At 54.5% G+C, this 14,819-nt stretch overlaps 1 protein-coding gene across 3 annotated transcripts in view; it reads left to right on the forward strand.

The window, feature by feature from the left end:
* The window catches only part of TBC1D16 (TBC1 domain family member 16), a 71,128-nt gene that overhangs the window by 1,375 nt on the left and 54,934 nt on the right, over positions 1 to 14,819 (forward strand). For all 3 annotated transcript variants that reach the window (XM_025859729.2, XM_073886156.1, XM_073886155.1), the window contains exons 2-3: positions 11,014 to 11,253; positions 13,890 to 14,481. In XM_025859729.2, coding sequence (XP_025715514.1) covers positions 11,076 to 11,253; positions 13,890 to 14,481 — 770 coding nt within the window. In that variant the 5' untranslated portion in view covers positions 11,014 to 11,075. The remainder of the gene's footprint in view (positions 1 to 11,013; positions 11,254 to 13,889; positions 14,482 to 14,819) is intronic.

Genomic DNA, 14,819 nt, shown 5'->3' on the forward strand with positions numbered 1-14,819 from the left:
TTAAAATCCTCCAGCGATGATGGTTGTTGTGTACATACTTTTTGATTATTATGCATGAATTCACTTAACGCCCAAAACAAGCCCATAAAGTCAGGACTGAGGTTATCCCCATTTTACAGATGGGAACCCTGAGCCTTAGAGAAGTAAATTCCCCAAGCTCATGCACCTAGGACAGAACCAAGTTCACGCATCCTCAGGCCCAGGACGCTCCAGCCCCAGAAACGGCTGTGCGTACCGCCTCCTACCTGGTAAGGGGTGCCTGCCATTTGCGTGCACACACTCTTCCTGACCCTCTTTTTGCAGACGGTTCATTCGCCTGACGATTCATAAAAAAGCAAGAGAGTAGGGACTAATCCCATGTCACGCACTGGCTGCTAATATCAGTTCTCTTTTGTCCAGAAGGAGCCTCTCAGGCCTCGTATAAAAGCGTTTGATAAGACGGCCATTGGGTTTCTGGAGCCTACCTGCTTGCCCCAGTCTCTCTGCCCTGGTTTGGGGTGGCTCTGTGCAGTGGTTAAAAACGTGGCCCCCAAAGTAAACCGCCGGGTTCAAATACCAACCCTGGTACGCAGCACCAATTTCATTCCTGGGTGCCTTAGCTTCTCCGTCTGTACGGTGAAGATAGTTCTACCTACCTCAAAGGCAATGGTCATCCGAAGCACCTAGTGCCTGGCACATACCAAGCGTTAACATTTTTTTTAAAAAATTTTATTAATGACCATCATTTGGATTGTTCACGGTTAGCAAATTGGTAAAAACATTTTGATTTTATTTCCTAATTCCTTGTATGTGGTATGTGTGGTCCGTCAGGTGGCAGGCTGCTCTGTGCAGAAGTAGAATTCACCGTTTAGGGATAGGGACACGCTCTGCCTTGGAACCTGCGGGTCGCTGGGTCCCGGCAGGCTGTTCCCGGGACCAGGGTGACCGGGTTGTCTGGAAACACAGGTCTCAAGTAGAGATTTGGCCACTGCCCCTCCTCCCCAGCTGAGGGACCCCAAATTTTTCACAGGCCTGAGTCTTCTCTCATGTAAGATTAGCCAGGTCGTTTCATACCGTGGGGCAGCGTGAGGAGGGCAGCGTGGGAAGGACGGATGGACTTGCGGCTCCACAGTGAAGCAACTGTAGCAGCTGGGGCCCAGGTGGGTTTTACTGATGTACATTGTATTGTACATCATTCTGTTATATTTGTACAATACTGATGATTGTTGATGAGCCCCATGCACAGAAAAGAAAGCACAAGTCTGCAGTCTCCCCAGCCCCTGAATTCAGGGAAATGGTCTAGGAGACCTTTTTCCTTTCACTTCAGTGGTATTTTTTTTAAGGTTTTTATTTATTTATTCATGAGAGACAGAGAGAGAGAGAGAGAGAGAGAGAGAGAGAGAGAGAGGCAAGAGGGAGAAGCAGACTCCCTGGATTCAGGACTCGACGGGATCATGACCTGGGCCGAAGGCAGATGCTTAACGACTGAGCCACCCAGGTGCCCAGTAGTGGTGTTTTTTGCTGTTGACCACCTGTGCGTCCTTCGGCACTGGGTCTTGCATCTCTAATAAATCTATTTTGATGAGCTGTCTGGTGATATCTTAGCCGAAGCATGTCTTTTACTATGTCTTCAGAACTAATATAGCCATCCTCAGGGAGGAGCAAGGTCTGGCCACTTGAAGACAGAACGTGATGCTCCCAAAGCCGTCATCCAGCCAGGATGGCATGCCCTTCTCTTGCTGAGCCTTGGGTGGCCAGTCTGTCCAGGTGTTTAAAGTTAATATATGTGACAAGCCACCCATAGGGACCCACCTGCCTGCAGGTACCCGGGTGAGGCAGTGTCTTTTCCATGCTCTTTCTGGATTGCCCACTGTAGAAACCACCATAATAGGGGTGCAGCCCCAGCCCGTGTCTGCACTAGCTTGTATACTTTGGTTTTTGTGCTGGTTTTCCACACTGAGTGACCCTGAATTCAATAGTCTGACAAACTGGTCATTACACTCTTTGTCTGAAATTGGGGCAAAGGGCATTCTTAACAGATGTCATTTCACACTCTTTCACTTTTCAGTTTCTGTAACTAAAAAGTTTTCCCCCGGAGCAAGATCAACTGTGTTGTTTTTCAGGGATATTGTCAATATATCCCCCACCCCCCGACCCCCCATTGGATTTTTGTTTTGTGGTGCCTTAGCTTCTCCTTTACCATAGACGGAGAACCTCAGCTCTCTGTATTAGAGTTTACAGGAACAGTATCGACATCAGGTGCACCTAACCCACTGTTGGGTCGGTTGGTGGCTTCCTGGCTGGATTTGTACGTTTCCTTGCTTTTTGGGTCCAGTCCTTCCTTGTTCCTCATTCCTAGCTCATCTCTAAGGTCAGTTTCATCTCCCAGGCCCTACTTCCTCAGCTCTTTGGGGAAAAAATAGTGTTTTGGTATTTACTGTCAAGGGGGCACAAAGAGTGAATGGTCTCCTGCTTGAGAGGCAGAGACCTTGGGGTTTTCCAGGGAGTAGGTGATCATCAAAGCGGCAGCTGGACAGCCAAAAGAGGGAAGTCACAGTGAAGCTGGCCACCAACTCCCCCCCACGGTCCTGTGACTGTCTTGTCCTTATGGCCTCTCAAAGGTCCTTTCCCGGAGGGCGATCGGTCCAAGCCTCCAGCACTGGGTTTATGCCCTACACTTTGTTCCTTCATTTTAAATACAAGTTGACTGTCTTGTCCCCCCTTGTATGCAGAGGCCCTGCCCACAGCGACCCTGTTTTTGGGTGACAGTCTTCTCCATGGGCATCCTGAATGTGATGTATGTGCCGGGAAGGCCTCTCTCTTCTACAATGAGCCCATGACGTGAAGGGAAGCAACGCAGAGAAGAGGGGTCGTGTCAGCCCACAGGTGTCTCGTCTGCGTGATGATACTTGGAAGACCCGACTTCCCCAAATCGTGTGCCCCAGGGATCGGGTTCCTGAGCCAGTCTACCCGCAGGGTTTAGATCACCCTTTGAACCGCAAAGTAGGGGCTTCCTGGAAGGACCCTGGTGCACATGCCTGGTTCTGGGAAGGTAGAGAGAGCTGGGGTCTCCTCTGAGGGGTGTTAGCAGCAGATATTGTGTGGGAGGAAAATGATCCTTGTTTTCGTGTGGCTGGCTCCTGTTTAAATAGCATCGCCTGTTCACCGCTCTGTGTTGATCTGGCTTTGAGAGCAAAGCAGAGGAACCGGTTCCTGCCGGCCACATGGCAGGTGACCGGAGCCCGGGGCTTATTGCTCCTGAGTGGCCTGCCAGTGATGAGGCCAGGGGGGTAATCATCTGTGGGCTTCGTCCCACCACACGTCCCTAACGTGTCCAGTGGCCCTCTGCTCCCTACCTGCCTCTCCCTGCTACGGTGATCAGCCGTCAGGATGGGTGCGGGCTGGAGTCTCCGGTCCGCGGACACTGGCAGCCCTGGGAGGCGCCAGGACCCCGTTTGCCCTGCTGACAGCTGCATCCCGGCACCTGAGCCAGGTGGGCCCAAGGCAGGTGCACAGCCCAGAGCAGCCAACAGGACAAGTCAAGCTCCTGCCTCTTAGAGTGGCTCCAGGCTGCCCGATTTCTTTGGTCTTCCTAGGAAGGTTCTGGAAGAGAACTTTGTACCTTTGCTCCTATTTTTCTGTTTGGCAATTGATGGGGCCCTTTATACAGGAGAGGAAACCAAGGCTGTGGGCGGAGCAAGCTGCCAAGGGCAGGCACTGGCGTGAGCGTGCACTTTCCTCTGACCCATCTTGCTGCTCCCAGGGGCCATGGGGGCACACGTCCTCCTCTCTCCTGGCTCTAGGCCTGGGTCCCCATCATATTGCCTAAAAGGTGGTCGCTCTGCGTGGGAATTTGACAGTCAGCGGGTGAGCTAGAAATTCGTCCTTTCCGGTGTCTTTGCCATGGTGTGGCCAGCAACAGAATGGTCCCTGAAGCTGTCCACGTCCGGATCCTGGGAACCTGGGACTCGGTTAGGTTATGTGGCGTTAAGTTTGCTCATCAGCCGCCCTAGAGATAGAGATATTGTCCTGGATTATCCAGTGGGACCAGCGTCATCCCAGGGTCCTTAAAAGCAGAAGAGGGGGTGCAGAGAGTCAGTGACGGAGCCTTGTGATGGCCAGGAGGACCTGGATGGCCACCGGTGGCTTTGAGGGTGGAGGAAGGGCCACGAGCCAAGGGCTGCGGGGCGGGGGGGGCGGATTCTAGAGGCTGGAAAAGGCAGGGAAACGTATTCTCCCTGGAGGCGGCAGAAGGAACTCAGCCTTGCCCATACCTTGGTTTGAACCGGTTGAGCCCTGGGTCAGACTCCTGGCCTTCAGAACTGTGAGCTGATTTATTTGTGTTGTTTTCAGCTGTGAAATGCATGGTGACTTGTTAAAACAGCCACAGAAAACCAACGTGTGGGCGACAGAAGTGCTTTCTGAAGGAAGCATGCGGGGCGACTTGTGTCTTTCCTAAAGGGTGTCATTTCTTAATCCGTGTTTTGCTCCTTTCTGGCTTTTCAGTGACTTAGGCTCTGTCTCTGCCCAGGACTTTTCCTCAGGTATAAATCACCAACTCCTGGGGAATGAATTTTGGGTAATGGGTGTCTCTGCTTTGCCCCGTAAATATTAGAGGAGAGCCCCGCACCAGCACTGCCACGCTGAGCTACGAGGCCTCGGCTGCCTCGGGCCCTGGGCCGGTGGCAGGTGCTCCCGGGGACGTCCAGGAGCGAGCTCGGTCTGTGGAGGCCGGCCGCCGCCCCCTGGCCACAACCCAGCAGCGGGGCCAGTTCCAGACAGGGCTGTGAAATAAAGACCTGCCCCTCTTCCCCCAGCAGCCACCCCCAAACCCCTCTCCTGGGTCCCCAGTTTCTCTTCCCCTGCAGGCTGCAGGTGGCTGACAACCCGCAGTTCTCCAAGGTGTTGGAAGAAGAGCTGCGGGGAGCAGGGCAGGCTTTCTGCGGAGGGAGCTCCGTGTTATGAGCATGTGTTTTGAGGGGAGGCCAAGTTGTTCTGTCCTTTCGAATGACACAATAGCCTATTTGCAAAAATCTGGCCCAACCTAGTGGTTGCAATGGCTCAGAGCGGCTCAGAACTCGGCTTGCGATCGTGGCTCAGTAGATGGCTAGAAACCGGCACTGCTGTTTTTACTTTATACCTTTTTAAAATCATAACTTTTTTTTTTTGCACCCAAACTGACGCTCATTCTGGATCTTGGCAATACTCCTATCTCTGGCTCCTTGTGCCGACTGCCGGGACGGCACTGCTGTCCTTTCTGTCGGCAAAAGCAAAGCCTGTGGAACTTTACTGAAGGTGGCATTCTGGTAGGCACATCAGTCATGAGGGGGACTTTTCACAGGTGTCTTGGACCCAGGAGCTTATAATCTCAAATCCACAGGACTGAAACAGGCATAACTAACTCCGAGTCCTTGCCGGGGGAAGTCAGGGAGCGGTTCCTGGCTGCAGGCTCCTCTCAGCCCCCTTTCGAGCATTGGCTAATTTTGTGTGCCTTAGGATCTCTGCTGACGGCATTTGAAGGTTGTGCCCGTCTCCCCAAACTCTGTCCGAGGTATAATGAGATTAAGTCATCTGCCCAGAGAAAGACCCCAGACCCACAAAAGGGGACCTGGCATTCTCCTTCCTCAGAGCTCTGTACCTGGGGAGACCTTCTGGAGCACAGCATTCTGGTCTACCAGGAGGGGTGGTTGGTTATCTTTGCTCCTTCCGCCCCCATGGGACACCAGGTCCCTAAGGTCACAGGTGTAAACTGCTCTGCAGGTTGTGAGCCAGAAGCATTCAAGGTCATGCATCTTGGGACTCAAGGACACTAGGAAGATCCCCGTCAGGGTGTGAGCCCTTGCCAGGCCCTAGCATCGCTGCTGGCCGTGGCCCTCGGCCTGGAGAGCCAAGCTCCCTTTGTCACCCTGCTGTCACTCGTCCTGCCGCTGGCTCCCTGCCCGTTCCCTGCCTCCCTCTGCCCAAGCCCAGCCTCCGCCTGGGTTCTTTGGGTGCATGCACTGTCGTCTCCACCCTCTTTTTAAAAATTAATTTCTATTTTTTAGAGGGTTTTAGGTTTACATTAAAAAGAGCAGAAAGTACAGAGAGCGTCTATACACCCCTTGCCAGGTTCCACTGCTATTATTATTTTTTAAAGATTTTTAAAAAATTTTTTATTTATTTGACAGAGAGAGACACAGCGAGAGAGGGAACACAAGCAGGGGCAGTGGGAGAGGGAGAAGCAGGCTTCCCACCGAGCAGGGAGCCCGATGCGGGGCTTGATCCCAGGACCCTGGGACCATGACCTGAGCCGAAGGCAGATGCCCAACGACTGAGCCCCCCCCCCGGGCGCCCCTATTTATTTTTTGTCACGGTAAAGTATGCACAGCGTGGTTCCCCCCCCCCGCCACCTGAAGGGGTCAGTTTTGTGGCATTGGGACCGGTCACATCCTTGGGCCACGGGTCCCAGTCTAGCCCAGGGAACTTTTGCACCCTTTTTACCCTGCTCTGCTCCTCCCACTCAGCTTCCCTGTGTGCCGCCAGCCCGGCCCCTGCCCCTCCTGCCAGCCCACCCGCCCTGAAGTTGGCAGGCCCCCCTCCCTCCCTCCCACGCTCCCTTCCCGTTTCACCTCACCACTGCTCCATGGCACGATTTTGCCTCCTCCTGGACGTGTGCCCCGTTCTGGACACCTTGTCCATCTCCAGATTTCTTCCTTTTTTTTTTTTTTAAGATTTTATTTTATTTTTTAAAAAAGATTTTTATTTATTTATTTGAGAGAGAGAGAGTGAGCGGGGCCGGGGGGAACATAGGTAGAGGAAGGAACAGACCCCCAGACTCCCCAGCTGAGCAGGGAGCCCAGTGCGGGGCTCGATCCCAGGACTCTGGGATCATGACCTGAGCCAAAGGCAGCCGCTTAACGACTGAGCCACCCAGGTTCCCCCAAATTTCCTCTTTTTAAGGGACACCAGCCACTTTGGATTCAGGCCACCCTAATGGCCTAATTCCAACTTAATCACCTCTGTAAAGACCCGTCTCTGAATACAGCCAGATTCTGAGGTGCTGGGGGTTTGAGCTTCAACATACGATTTGGGGGGCAAGGGGAAGACACACACTTCGACTCATTAACATGTGGAAAAACACACTCATGATACGACTGAAGGCAAGACCCGGGGTCATCCCAGTGGGGGGGGTCTTTGCTTTTTATAAGATAGGCACAGAAGGTAGGAGAAAACACACAAATGCTTTCGGATCCTGTGATTTAAGGAACTTGTGTTCTTTGTGCGTCTCTGAGCTTGTTTCCTAATTTACAAGAAAAAAAAAAGCATTCAAAAATAGGTCAAAGGGGGCACCTGGGTGGCTCAGACGGTTAAGCGTCTGCCTTCAGCTCAGGTCATAATCCTAGGGTCCTGGGATCGAGCCCCGCATCGGGCTCCCTGCTCCGCGGGAAGCCTGCTTCTCCCTCTCCCACTGCCCCTGCTTGTGTTCCCTCTCACTGTCTCTCTCTCTCTGTCAAATAAATAAAATCTTAAAAAAAAAAAAAATTAAAAAAAAATAGGTCAAGGACTCTCTCCGCATGTAGTTTTTGATAGAGAACAGAGTTTGGGAACCAGGTTTCATTTCAATAAAGTCGGCTCACAGAGGAACAAATGCATTTAGAGAATAAGTGGGGAGTGTCTCAAGGGAGTGAATATTTGTGGGGGGTGTTTGACAGACACCCCCAGGGCACGGCCTTCTGCAGGACACCCTGGGGCCAGAGCTGCGGGGACTGTCCCCTGCCCACCGGGGTGGGGTGGGAGCCAAACTCTGAACACAGAGGACAAAGGTCTTAGGAGCCAAGTTTTTCTGCTCACTGAGTGACCTGAATGCTCGGACCCCGTTCTCTCGTTTGTAAAACCTCGCATTTAGGAGGACGCATCTGCCAGAGCCTCAGTGGCCCAGAGCATCCGCTCCGCATCGGGTGTGTGGGAAAAGGCAGGATGTGAGCACTTGTATTTTGGGATCCCCTTCAAATCTTCCAGCACATTCTTTTGATTATCCTCCACGGGGGCAAACGTCTTCACTGAAGGACGGTTTGGTTTTTAGAATCGGCTGAGAGTTGTTTGCAGCCCAGCCTGGCGGTTAGAAGGATTAACGAAGAAGGAATACCGGCGGAGGCCCCCGGAAGGAGGTGGGACTCCAGCCTCGCCCACACGGAGGCCACGAGCCCCTGCAGTGTGGCTGGTCCCAGCTGAGATGCACTTAACGCAAAACAGACACCAGACTCCAGAGGCTGAGGGAATGCAAAGCAGCTCATCAGTAATTGTTTTCATATTGATTACATGCCAAAATGATACTGTTTGGGAAATAACGAGTGAAATCAGAGTATATTACCAAAATTAATCTTCCTCATTTCTGTTAAAAAATGCGGCTAGTGGGATATTTGAAATTGCGTATGTGGTCGAATTACATTTCTACCGGGCAGCGCTGGTCTAGAAAGAAGGGACTCATGTTCTTGTACGGCTCATTAAGGGACCTGGTCATTCTGGAATGATTCTTGAATTCTAAAAATATTCTGGACAACAGAATCATCATTAGAATAACTATCATTTTTCTAGACAGTTAGTTGGACAGACAACATGATGTGTAGGGGCCACGTGATTTTTTTTTAAGAATTTCATACCGAGGTTGGCAGGTGCCGGGGCGTGCCTCAAAGTTCAGACAGTAGCACCAGTGGGGGAGACAGGGAGGACCTGGAGAGGCCAGGAAGGCTTCCCGGAGAGACTGTTTGGGTGGAGAGGGGCCGAGTATCCAGATGGTGGTCCGAGCCAGGGGTCAGCTGTCTGCAGCCCATGGGCCAAATCGAGCCTTCTGCTTGTGTTCTAGTCTTCGAGCTGAGGATGGATTTTATATTTTTAAATGGTTGAAAAAAAATTGAAAGGAGAATTTTTTGTGACACGTGGTGACTTGTGAGATTCAGGAGAGAGTCTGTTAATCAAGTCTCACTGGGTCGCAGACACACCTACTGGTTACTGTCTGCAGCCGCTTTCACACTGTGGGACCCTCTGCCGTGGGGGTGAGGGTCCCAGAACCGTGATTTTCAAGGCGATGCTGATATTGGGAACCTCAGTGATTCGGGAGAAGGGAGTGATGGATCTTTCTAGGTAAAGATGCAGACAAGGGAGGGGTGACTTTCAGGAGGTGGTTAGAAGAATCTTGTGCTTGGGAGAGTTAGGGCCGTTTTGGGGAGACCCGAGAACAAAGTTGGGGGCACAGGAGGGGCCCTCACGGAGCCAGGTGGGCTGAGGATCCGGCATGGAGCCCCATGGCCTCGGACAGTGAAGGGCACCCTAAGACCCGCCCCTCCGCCCCACGAGCCCGTGCAAACCCTCAAGCAGAAAGATCCTCACTTAGGGAACATCGCAAACCAGCTCTGGATTTGAGGAGAAGTGTGCAAAAATGCAGAAGGTTCAAAGAACAATGTAATATACCCAGTTGATGGTTCAAAATATCATTTTCTTGTGGTAAAATAGACATAATATAAAAATGTACCACCTTACCAAGTGCAAGGTCAGTGGTATAAGGTACATTCACACTGTTGTGAGACCATTACCACCACCCGTGTCCGGAACATTGTCATCATCCCAAACTGAAACTCTGGCCCCCAAAACACTAACTCCCTGTCCCCATCCCTCCCCCAACCCCTGGCGCCCCCTCATCCTACATTCTCTCTCTATGAATCTGATGACTCCAGGGGCCTCGTGTAAGTGGAATCCTACACTATCTGTTTTTTTGTGAGTGGCTGACTTCACTGAGCACAGTGTCCTCCAGGTCCATCCATGTGGCAGGTGGCCGGATGTCCTTCCTTCTTAGGGCTGAATAATATTCCACCGTGTGGATGGACCACATGTAGTTCATCCACCCATCCATCAACAATTTTATCATATTGGCTCTCACCTTCATTTTTTTCCTTTCAAAGGGGAAGGTGAAGTCCCTCTGCAGATGCCTCCGTCCCAGCCCCCGCCCCATGAATCTGGCCTGCACCCTGCCCAGCGCGGTCTGAGCCTCGGACATGCACCATCTCTGGCCAGGGGCAGCATGGCTCTGCGCACATGTCTTCATTTATACGGGCGAGTTCACACCCGTGGCTCATTCCACGGCTCAGTTTGGTGGTCTGTGTTCCCGGGGCTCGACCGATGGGAAGCGTCTGGTTAGTTCACATAGCGAGTGATTTTGATTGTTGGGTTTTTGGCTGAAATAGAAATTGCTTTTGGCCCATCTGCTGGGTGTTGGGCTTTTGTTTAGACTGAGAATTCTTCCTTTTTATCAGCTCTTCCATTTACTCCTCTGTGAATTGACGCTCTGCTCCTTTTGTTGGTGACTCTCTAGGAGTTCTGTATGTATACTGGATCAAATCCTTTTGTTTCTTGTTTATTTTTTTATTTATTTTTTTAAGTTTTTATTTATTTAAGTAATCTCAACACCCCACGTGGGGCTCAAACTCATGACCCCGAGATCAAGAGTCACATGCTCCTTCGACTGAGCCAGCCAGGCCCCCCTCTCGTTTATTTTTTTAAAGAACGAGTTGTAGGCAAACTCGGGTCCTTCACATACTGCTTGTGACACCCTTCCCAGCTGCGATGACCCGTCGCATGTCGGGACATCAGGCCGGGCCTGGGGGTGGAGGAGGCCGGGAAGGACGGGCTGGAGGAAGGAGGATGCTCCCTGGGAAGCACGGTGGAAGGGCGAGAAGTTCAGGAAGGGAGGGCTTGTGGGCACAGACACAGGGGTGAAAACTGAGCAAAGAGAAGTCTGGAAGTTTTATGAGATCACCATGGGGGACGTTTGCCATGCCTGGAGACATTTTTGGCTGTCATAATGGGAAGGAACTGAGAACGACCTGGCCTCAAACGTGCATGGTGCCACGTGGCCTTGTGCTAGCAGGACCCATCCCGGTAGTTAGTGAACCACCATCCAACTCGAGCTTACTGGTGTGAGGCAGGACGCAGCGCCGAGGACACCTGGCTCAAGCCCATGACCTTGGCCTGACGCGCCTCCTCTGTGTCTTTCTCCCCCAGCCACATCTGGACGAGCCCCGCCCGGGCCGAAGCGTGCGGAGGATGGAAACCCTCCCCCGGCAATGTCTCTGGGCCGTCTCCTTCGCCGGGCCTCCTCCAAAGCCTCAGACCTCCTGACCCTCACCCCGGGCAGTGGTGGCGGGCCCCCCTCCGTCCTGGAGGGGGAGATCATCTACTCCAAGAACAATGTCTGTGTGCACCCACCAGAGGGGCTGCAGGGGCTGGGGGAGCACCACCCAGGTGAGCCCAGGAGGTGGGAGGGCCTGGGTAGAGGGGCTTGCTTTTCTTTCGAAAGTAACGAAGCCATAGCTTTGGAAAGCTTTCATGTCACTTCCCCATTTGTCCTAATTTCCCCATCTTCGAAGGGGCTGGTGACCTTTAACTTATACACATGGGGCAGGACAGTTTATGGGCAATCGGCCTCAGAAGAAGACATTAGGTCACTCCAGGCTGCTGGGAGCAGGGAGCCTACAGGCTGGGAAGCGGGCAGCCTTCCTCTGTGGGTGCTGGCCAGTACCCAGGGCCCCCTCCAGTGTGGCAGGAGCCCACCCCTCAAGCTAGGTGGCTGCTTCCCTTCCCACAGCCCAGAAGGCTGTGATGAGAACCAGGCGGACTGTGGGACAGGCCATGGACATCACCGGTCCTGTCTCCACCTGTCCTCAGACCCCACTGTTCTGAAATTAGGGCAGGAAACATCAGCTGGAGTCTGCAGCAGGGAGATGCAGGGACCGTGAATTCATCCCCCTGGGGCCGTGCCCGGGACACACCAGTGCCAGGACCTTCGTGAGCCTGGGGTGGACACTTTTCCTGTGGTGTCAGCGGCTTTGCCATCTTGTGCCAAGTCACAGACAAAGAAACTGCATATTTTTCCAGGGCTCAGGACGCGGCGGTGGCCAACTGCCCAGTGCATGGCAGGGCAGCAGGTCACAGCACGGAGCAAAGCATTCGCTTCTCTTCCAGGACGGGTACCTGACCATGGCTGTCCTCGGGCTGGGGGCAGATCTGAGGCTGTTAGATCTGGTCATAGTGGCCGGGCACTGACTTCCCTCAGCCCCGCTGCCCCCCATGGAAGGAACAAAATGATGGGTTGGTGATACCCAAGTCCTGTGTGGTCCTTTGTCGTTTGTGCAAATGACTTGCAACAAATACATGGATTGCTTTATTTTATTTGTATGTTAACTTCATGAGCGTGCCCGGAACCCCAGGCAGGCAGGCCTCTTTTTTGGACGAGGAAGTTGGTGCTCAGAGAGGCTGGGCCACTCCCAACGCTTGCCCGGGGTGGAGGTGGGGCAGGGGTGGGCACTCCTCGTTCTTCCTGCAGCCTCCCCAGGCTGCTGGAGGATGCTCAGGCCCCACCGTGCACCTGCAACCTGGCTGTGGCCTGTGGACTTGCCCACCCAGCGCAGTCAGAGGCCCCACACCAGATGTCAGAACATCTAAAAAAGTTATAAATTACAGTCAGGCCTGAGCGCTTTGCTGTATGCAAATTATGTGTCAACAGAATACTGAATAAATTAATTAAAATACAAAAAGTTTAAATTATGTTAATGAACTATTCCTACCTCGATAAGTCTATCTTTATAGTCACCCAGATGGTCAGGTGCAGGTCTGGAATCATCAGCCCCTACAGGTTCCAAAGCAGGAGAGCCGAGGTCCAGCCTAGCTCTTTCCTGCGCTATGAGGGACCTCGGGCATCCACGTGTGGACACCCCAGCCTGTCCACAGCCCCCACAGACAGCTCAGGAGCAGGCCCTGGAAGCTGGTTCTGGGCTGCAGACAGGGAATTCCAAGATCCTGCATCCCCGGCGTGTGCTCTAGAAGGGGGTGCAGGCTCTGGGTGGCACATGGCCGTGGATGCCTGACCACGGGGCCGACTCTGAGGATTCAAGGAGGAGGCAGAGGTTCTAGGGCCGGGTCTGAGAGTGTTAGCCCTTCTGGTCTAAATCAGAAAGAACAGCACAGCCTCGGGAGAGCTTCATGTTGATGCTGTTGTGATGGAAGGCCTGGTGGGGGGTGGGGGCAGAGGCCTGGGGCTCCCTTCCCAATCTCCGAGCCGCAGGATCTGAGGGTGTAGAAAAGTGTGGCCTCCCCTGCACCTTACCATTACCACTGAGTGTCCCCACCTCTTCTGGAAATGGAGCCAGGCTCAGGAGACTCCGGTGCAGGTTCTCAGAGCCCCGAGGGATGTGAGGGCCCAGCTCCAGCCCCAGGGGCTTTCAGAGAGGAGACCAGGAGGTCTGGGCACCTGGCATGATCGGCCCAGAAATCAGGACATCCTGAAGTGGCAGGAAGTGCCGCCTTCCCTCCAGACTGAGCGTCCAGGGGCCCAGAGAGCCCACCCATGGCTGCTGCCTCCTCGGAGAACCGCTCTTCTCCGCCCCTGTCTGCGGTCTGGTGCCTGACATCGGGGATGGCCCCTTCTTCCAGAAAGCCGCATTAAAGAAGATACACTGAGACCCCGACTGACCGGAAAACACCCAAACGCCCCTCTTTGGATTTATTTAGTATGATACATAAATAAAGCCCACAGCCTCCATCGCTCCCAGCTGTGGTGAAACCGGGCTCCTGGGCTCCTGGGCCCCTGGGCTCCTGGGCCCCTGGGCTCACCCAGACCTGGAGGCTGGCTGCGCCCGGGGACGCCAGACTGTGGCCGGGGTGGGGCTCTGAGCTGGAGGAGGTCTCCCCGTGCGTGGAAAGACAACGACAGGTCCCTGCCTGGGAGCCCAGTGCCCCCGAATCTGCTAAGTGCCCCCAGCTTTCACTCAGCTCAAGCCTGACCACGCCCCCTGGCCGGACTGTCTCGGGGCGTGGCCTCTAGCAGAAGCCAGAGGGAGGCCCCACCGTCCCTAACCTGCCTGTCCTCCTGACCCTCCCAGGCTATCTGTGCTTGTACATGGAGAAGGATGAGCTGCTCGGGAGCACCCTCATCCTCGCGTGGGTCCCCAACTCTCGCATCCAGAAGCAGGACGAGGAGGCGCTGCGCTACATCACCCCTGAGAGCTCCCCGGTGCGCAAGGCGCCCCGCCCGCGGGGCCGGCGCGCCCAGAGCTTGGGGACGCCCCACCAGCCCTCCCCTACGGAGCCCAGGCCCGCCCTGACCCCCAGAGACGAGGATGCCCTGGTGGTGGTGCAGAGCATCCAGGACGCCGTGCGCGTCAGCCCTTCACCCCCTTCCGAGGACGGGGAGAAGCTGGCCCAGGGCTTGGGGATGGCCCCGCCGGCGCCAGCCCACAGCGACTCCGGGATCCTGTCGGGGGTCAGCTCGCAGGACGGGCCGGAGGAGGGGCGGGAGCCCCGGCCCGAGGCCGGCGAGGAGGAGGGTTCCCTTGAGCTGTCGGCGGACGGTGTGAGCAGGGACAGCTCCTTTGACTCGGATTCCGACGCCTTCTCTTCGCCATTCTGCCTCTCGCCCATCAGCGCCGCCCTTGTGGACAGTGGCAGCTCCGTGTTCCTGGACAGCGAGAGCGGGTGAGTGCTGCGTCTGACCCCCAAGGCCGGCCCCGGGCCTCGCGGGGGGCAGCTGTGTGTGTCAGGCCTCTGCTCCCTGAGTGGTGAGGGCAGCCTGTGTCTCGCCCTGCCGGGGTCCGGCTCTCCCCAAGCCAGGGCCTCAGCACCCGTGTCCCATCGTCGATGCTGCCCAAGACGGCGGCGAAGGACCCGCAGTGGGGGTTCCACCTTCTCTCCCCTTCCTGTCCCCTTGGCGGCCTCACTTACGATAAGCCATCCCTACAAGTCTGACCTGCCCCATAACCCAAACTAAACCCCACGGGGCCAGGTCCTGGGAATCCCAGTTCTTATCACTGGGG

The sequence above is a fragment of the Callorhinus ursinus genome, unplaced genomic scaffold, assembly GCF_003265705.2.
Source record: "Callorhinus ursinus isolate GAN/ISIS: 27379988/994484 unplaced genomic scaffold, GSC_fseal_2.0 scaffold68, whole genome shotgun sequence".
Classification (NCBI taxonomy): domain Eukaryota; kingdom Metazoa; phylum Chordata; class Mammalia; order Carnivora; family Otariidae; genus Callorhinus; species Callorhinus ursinus.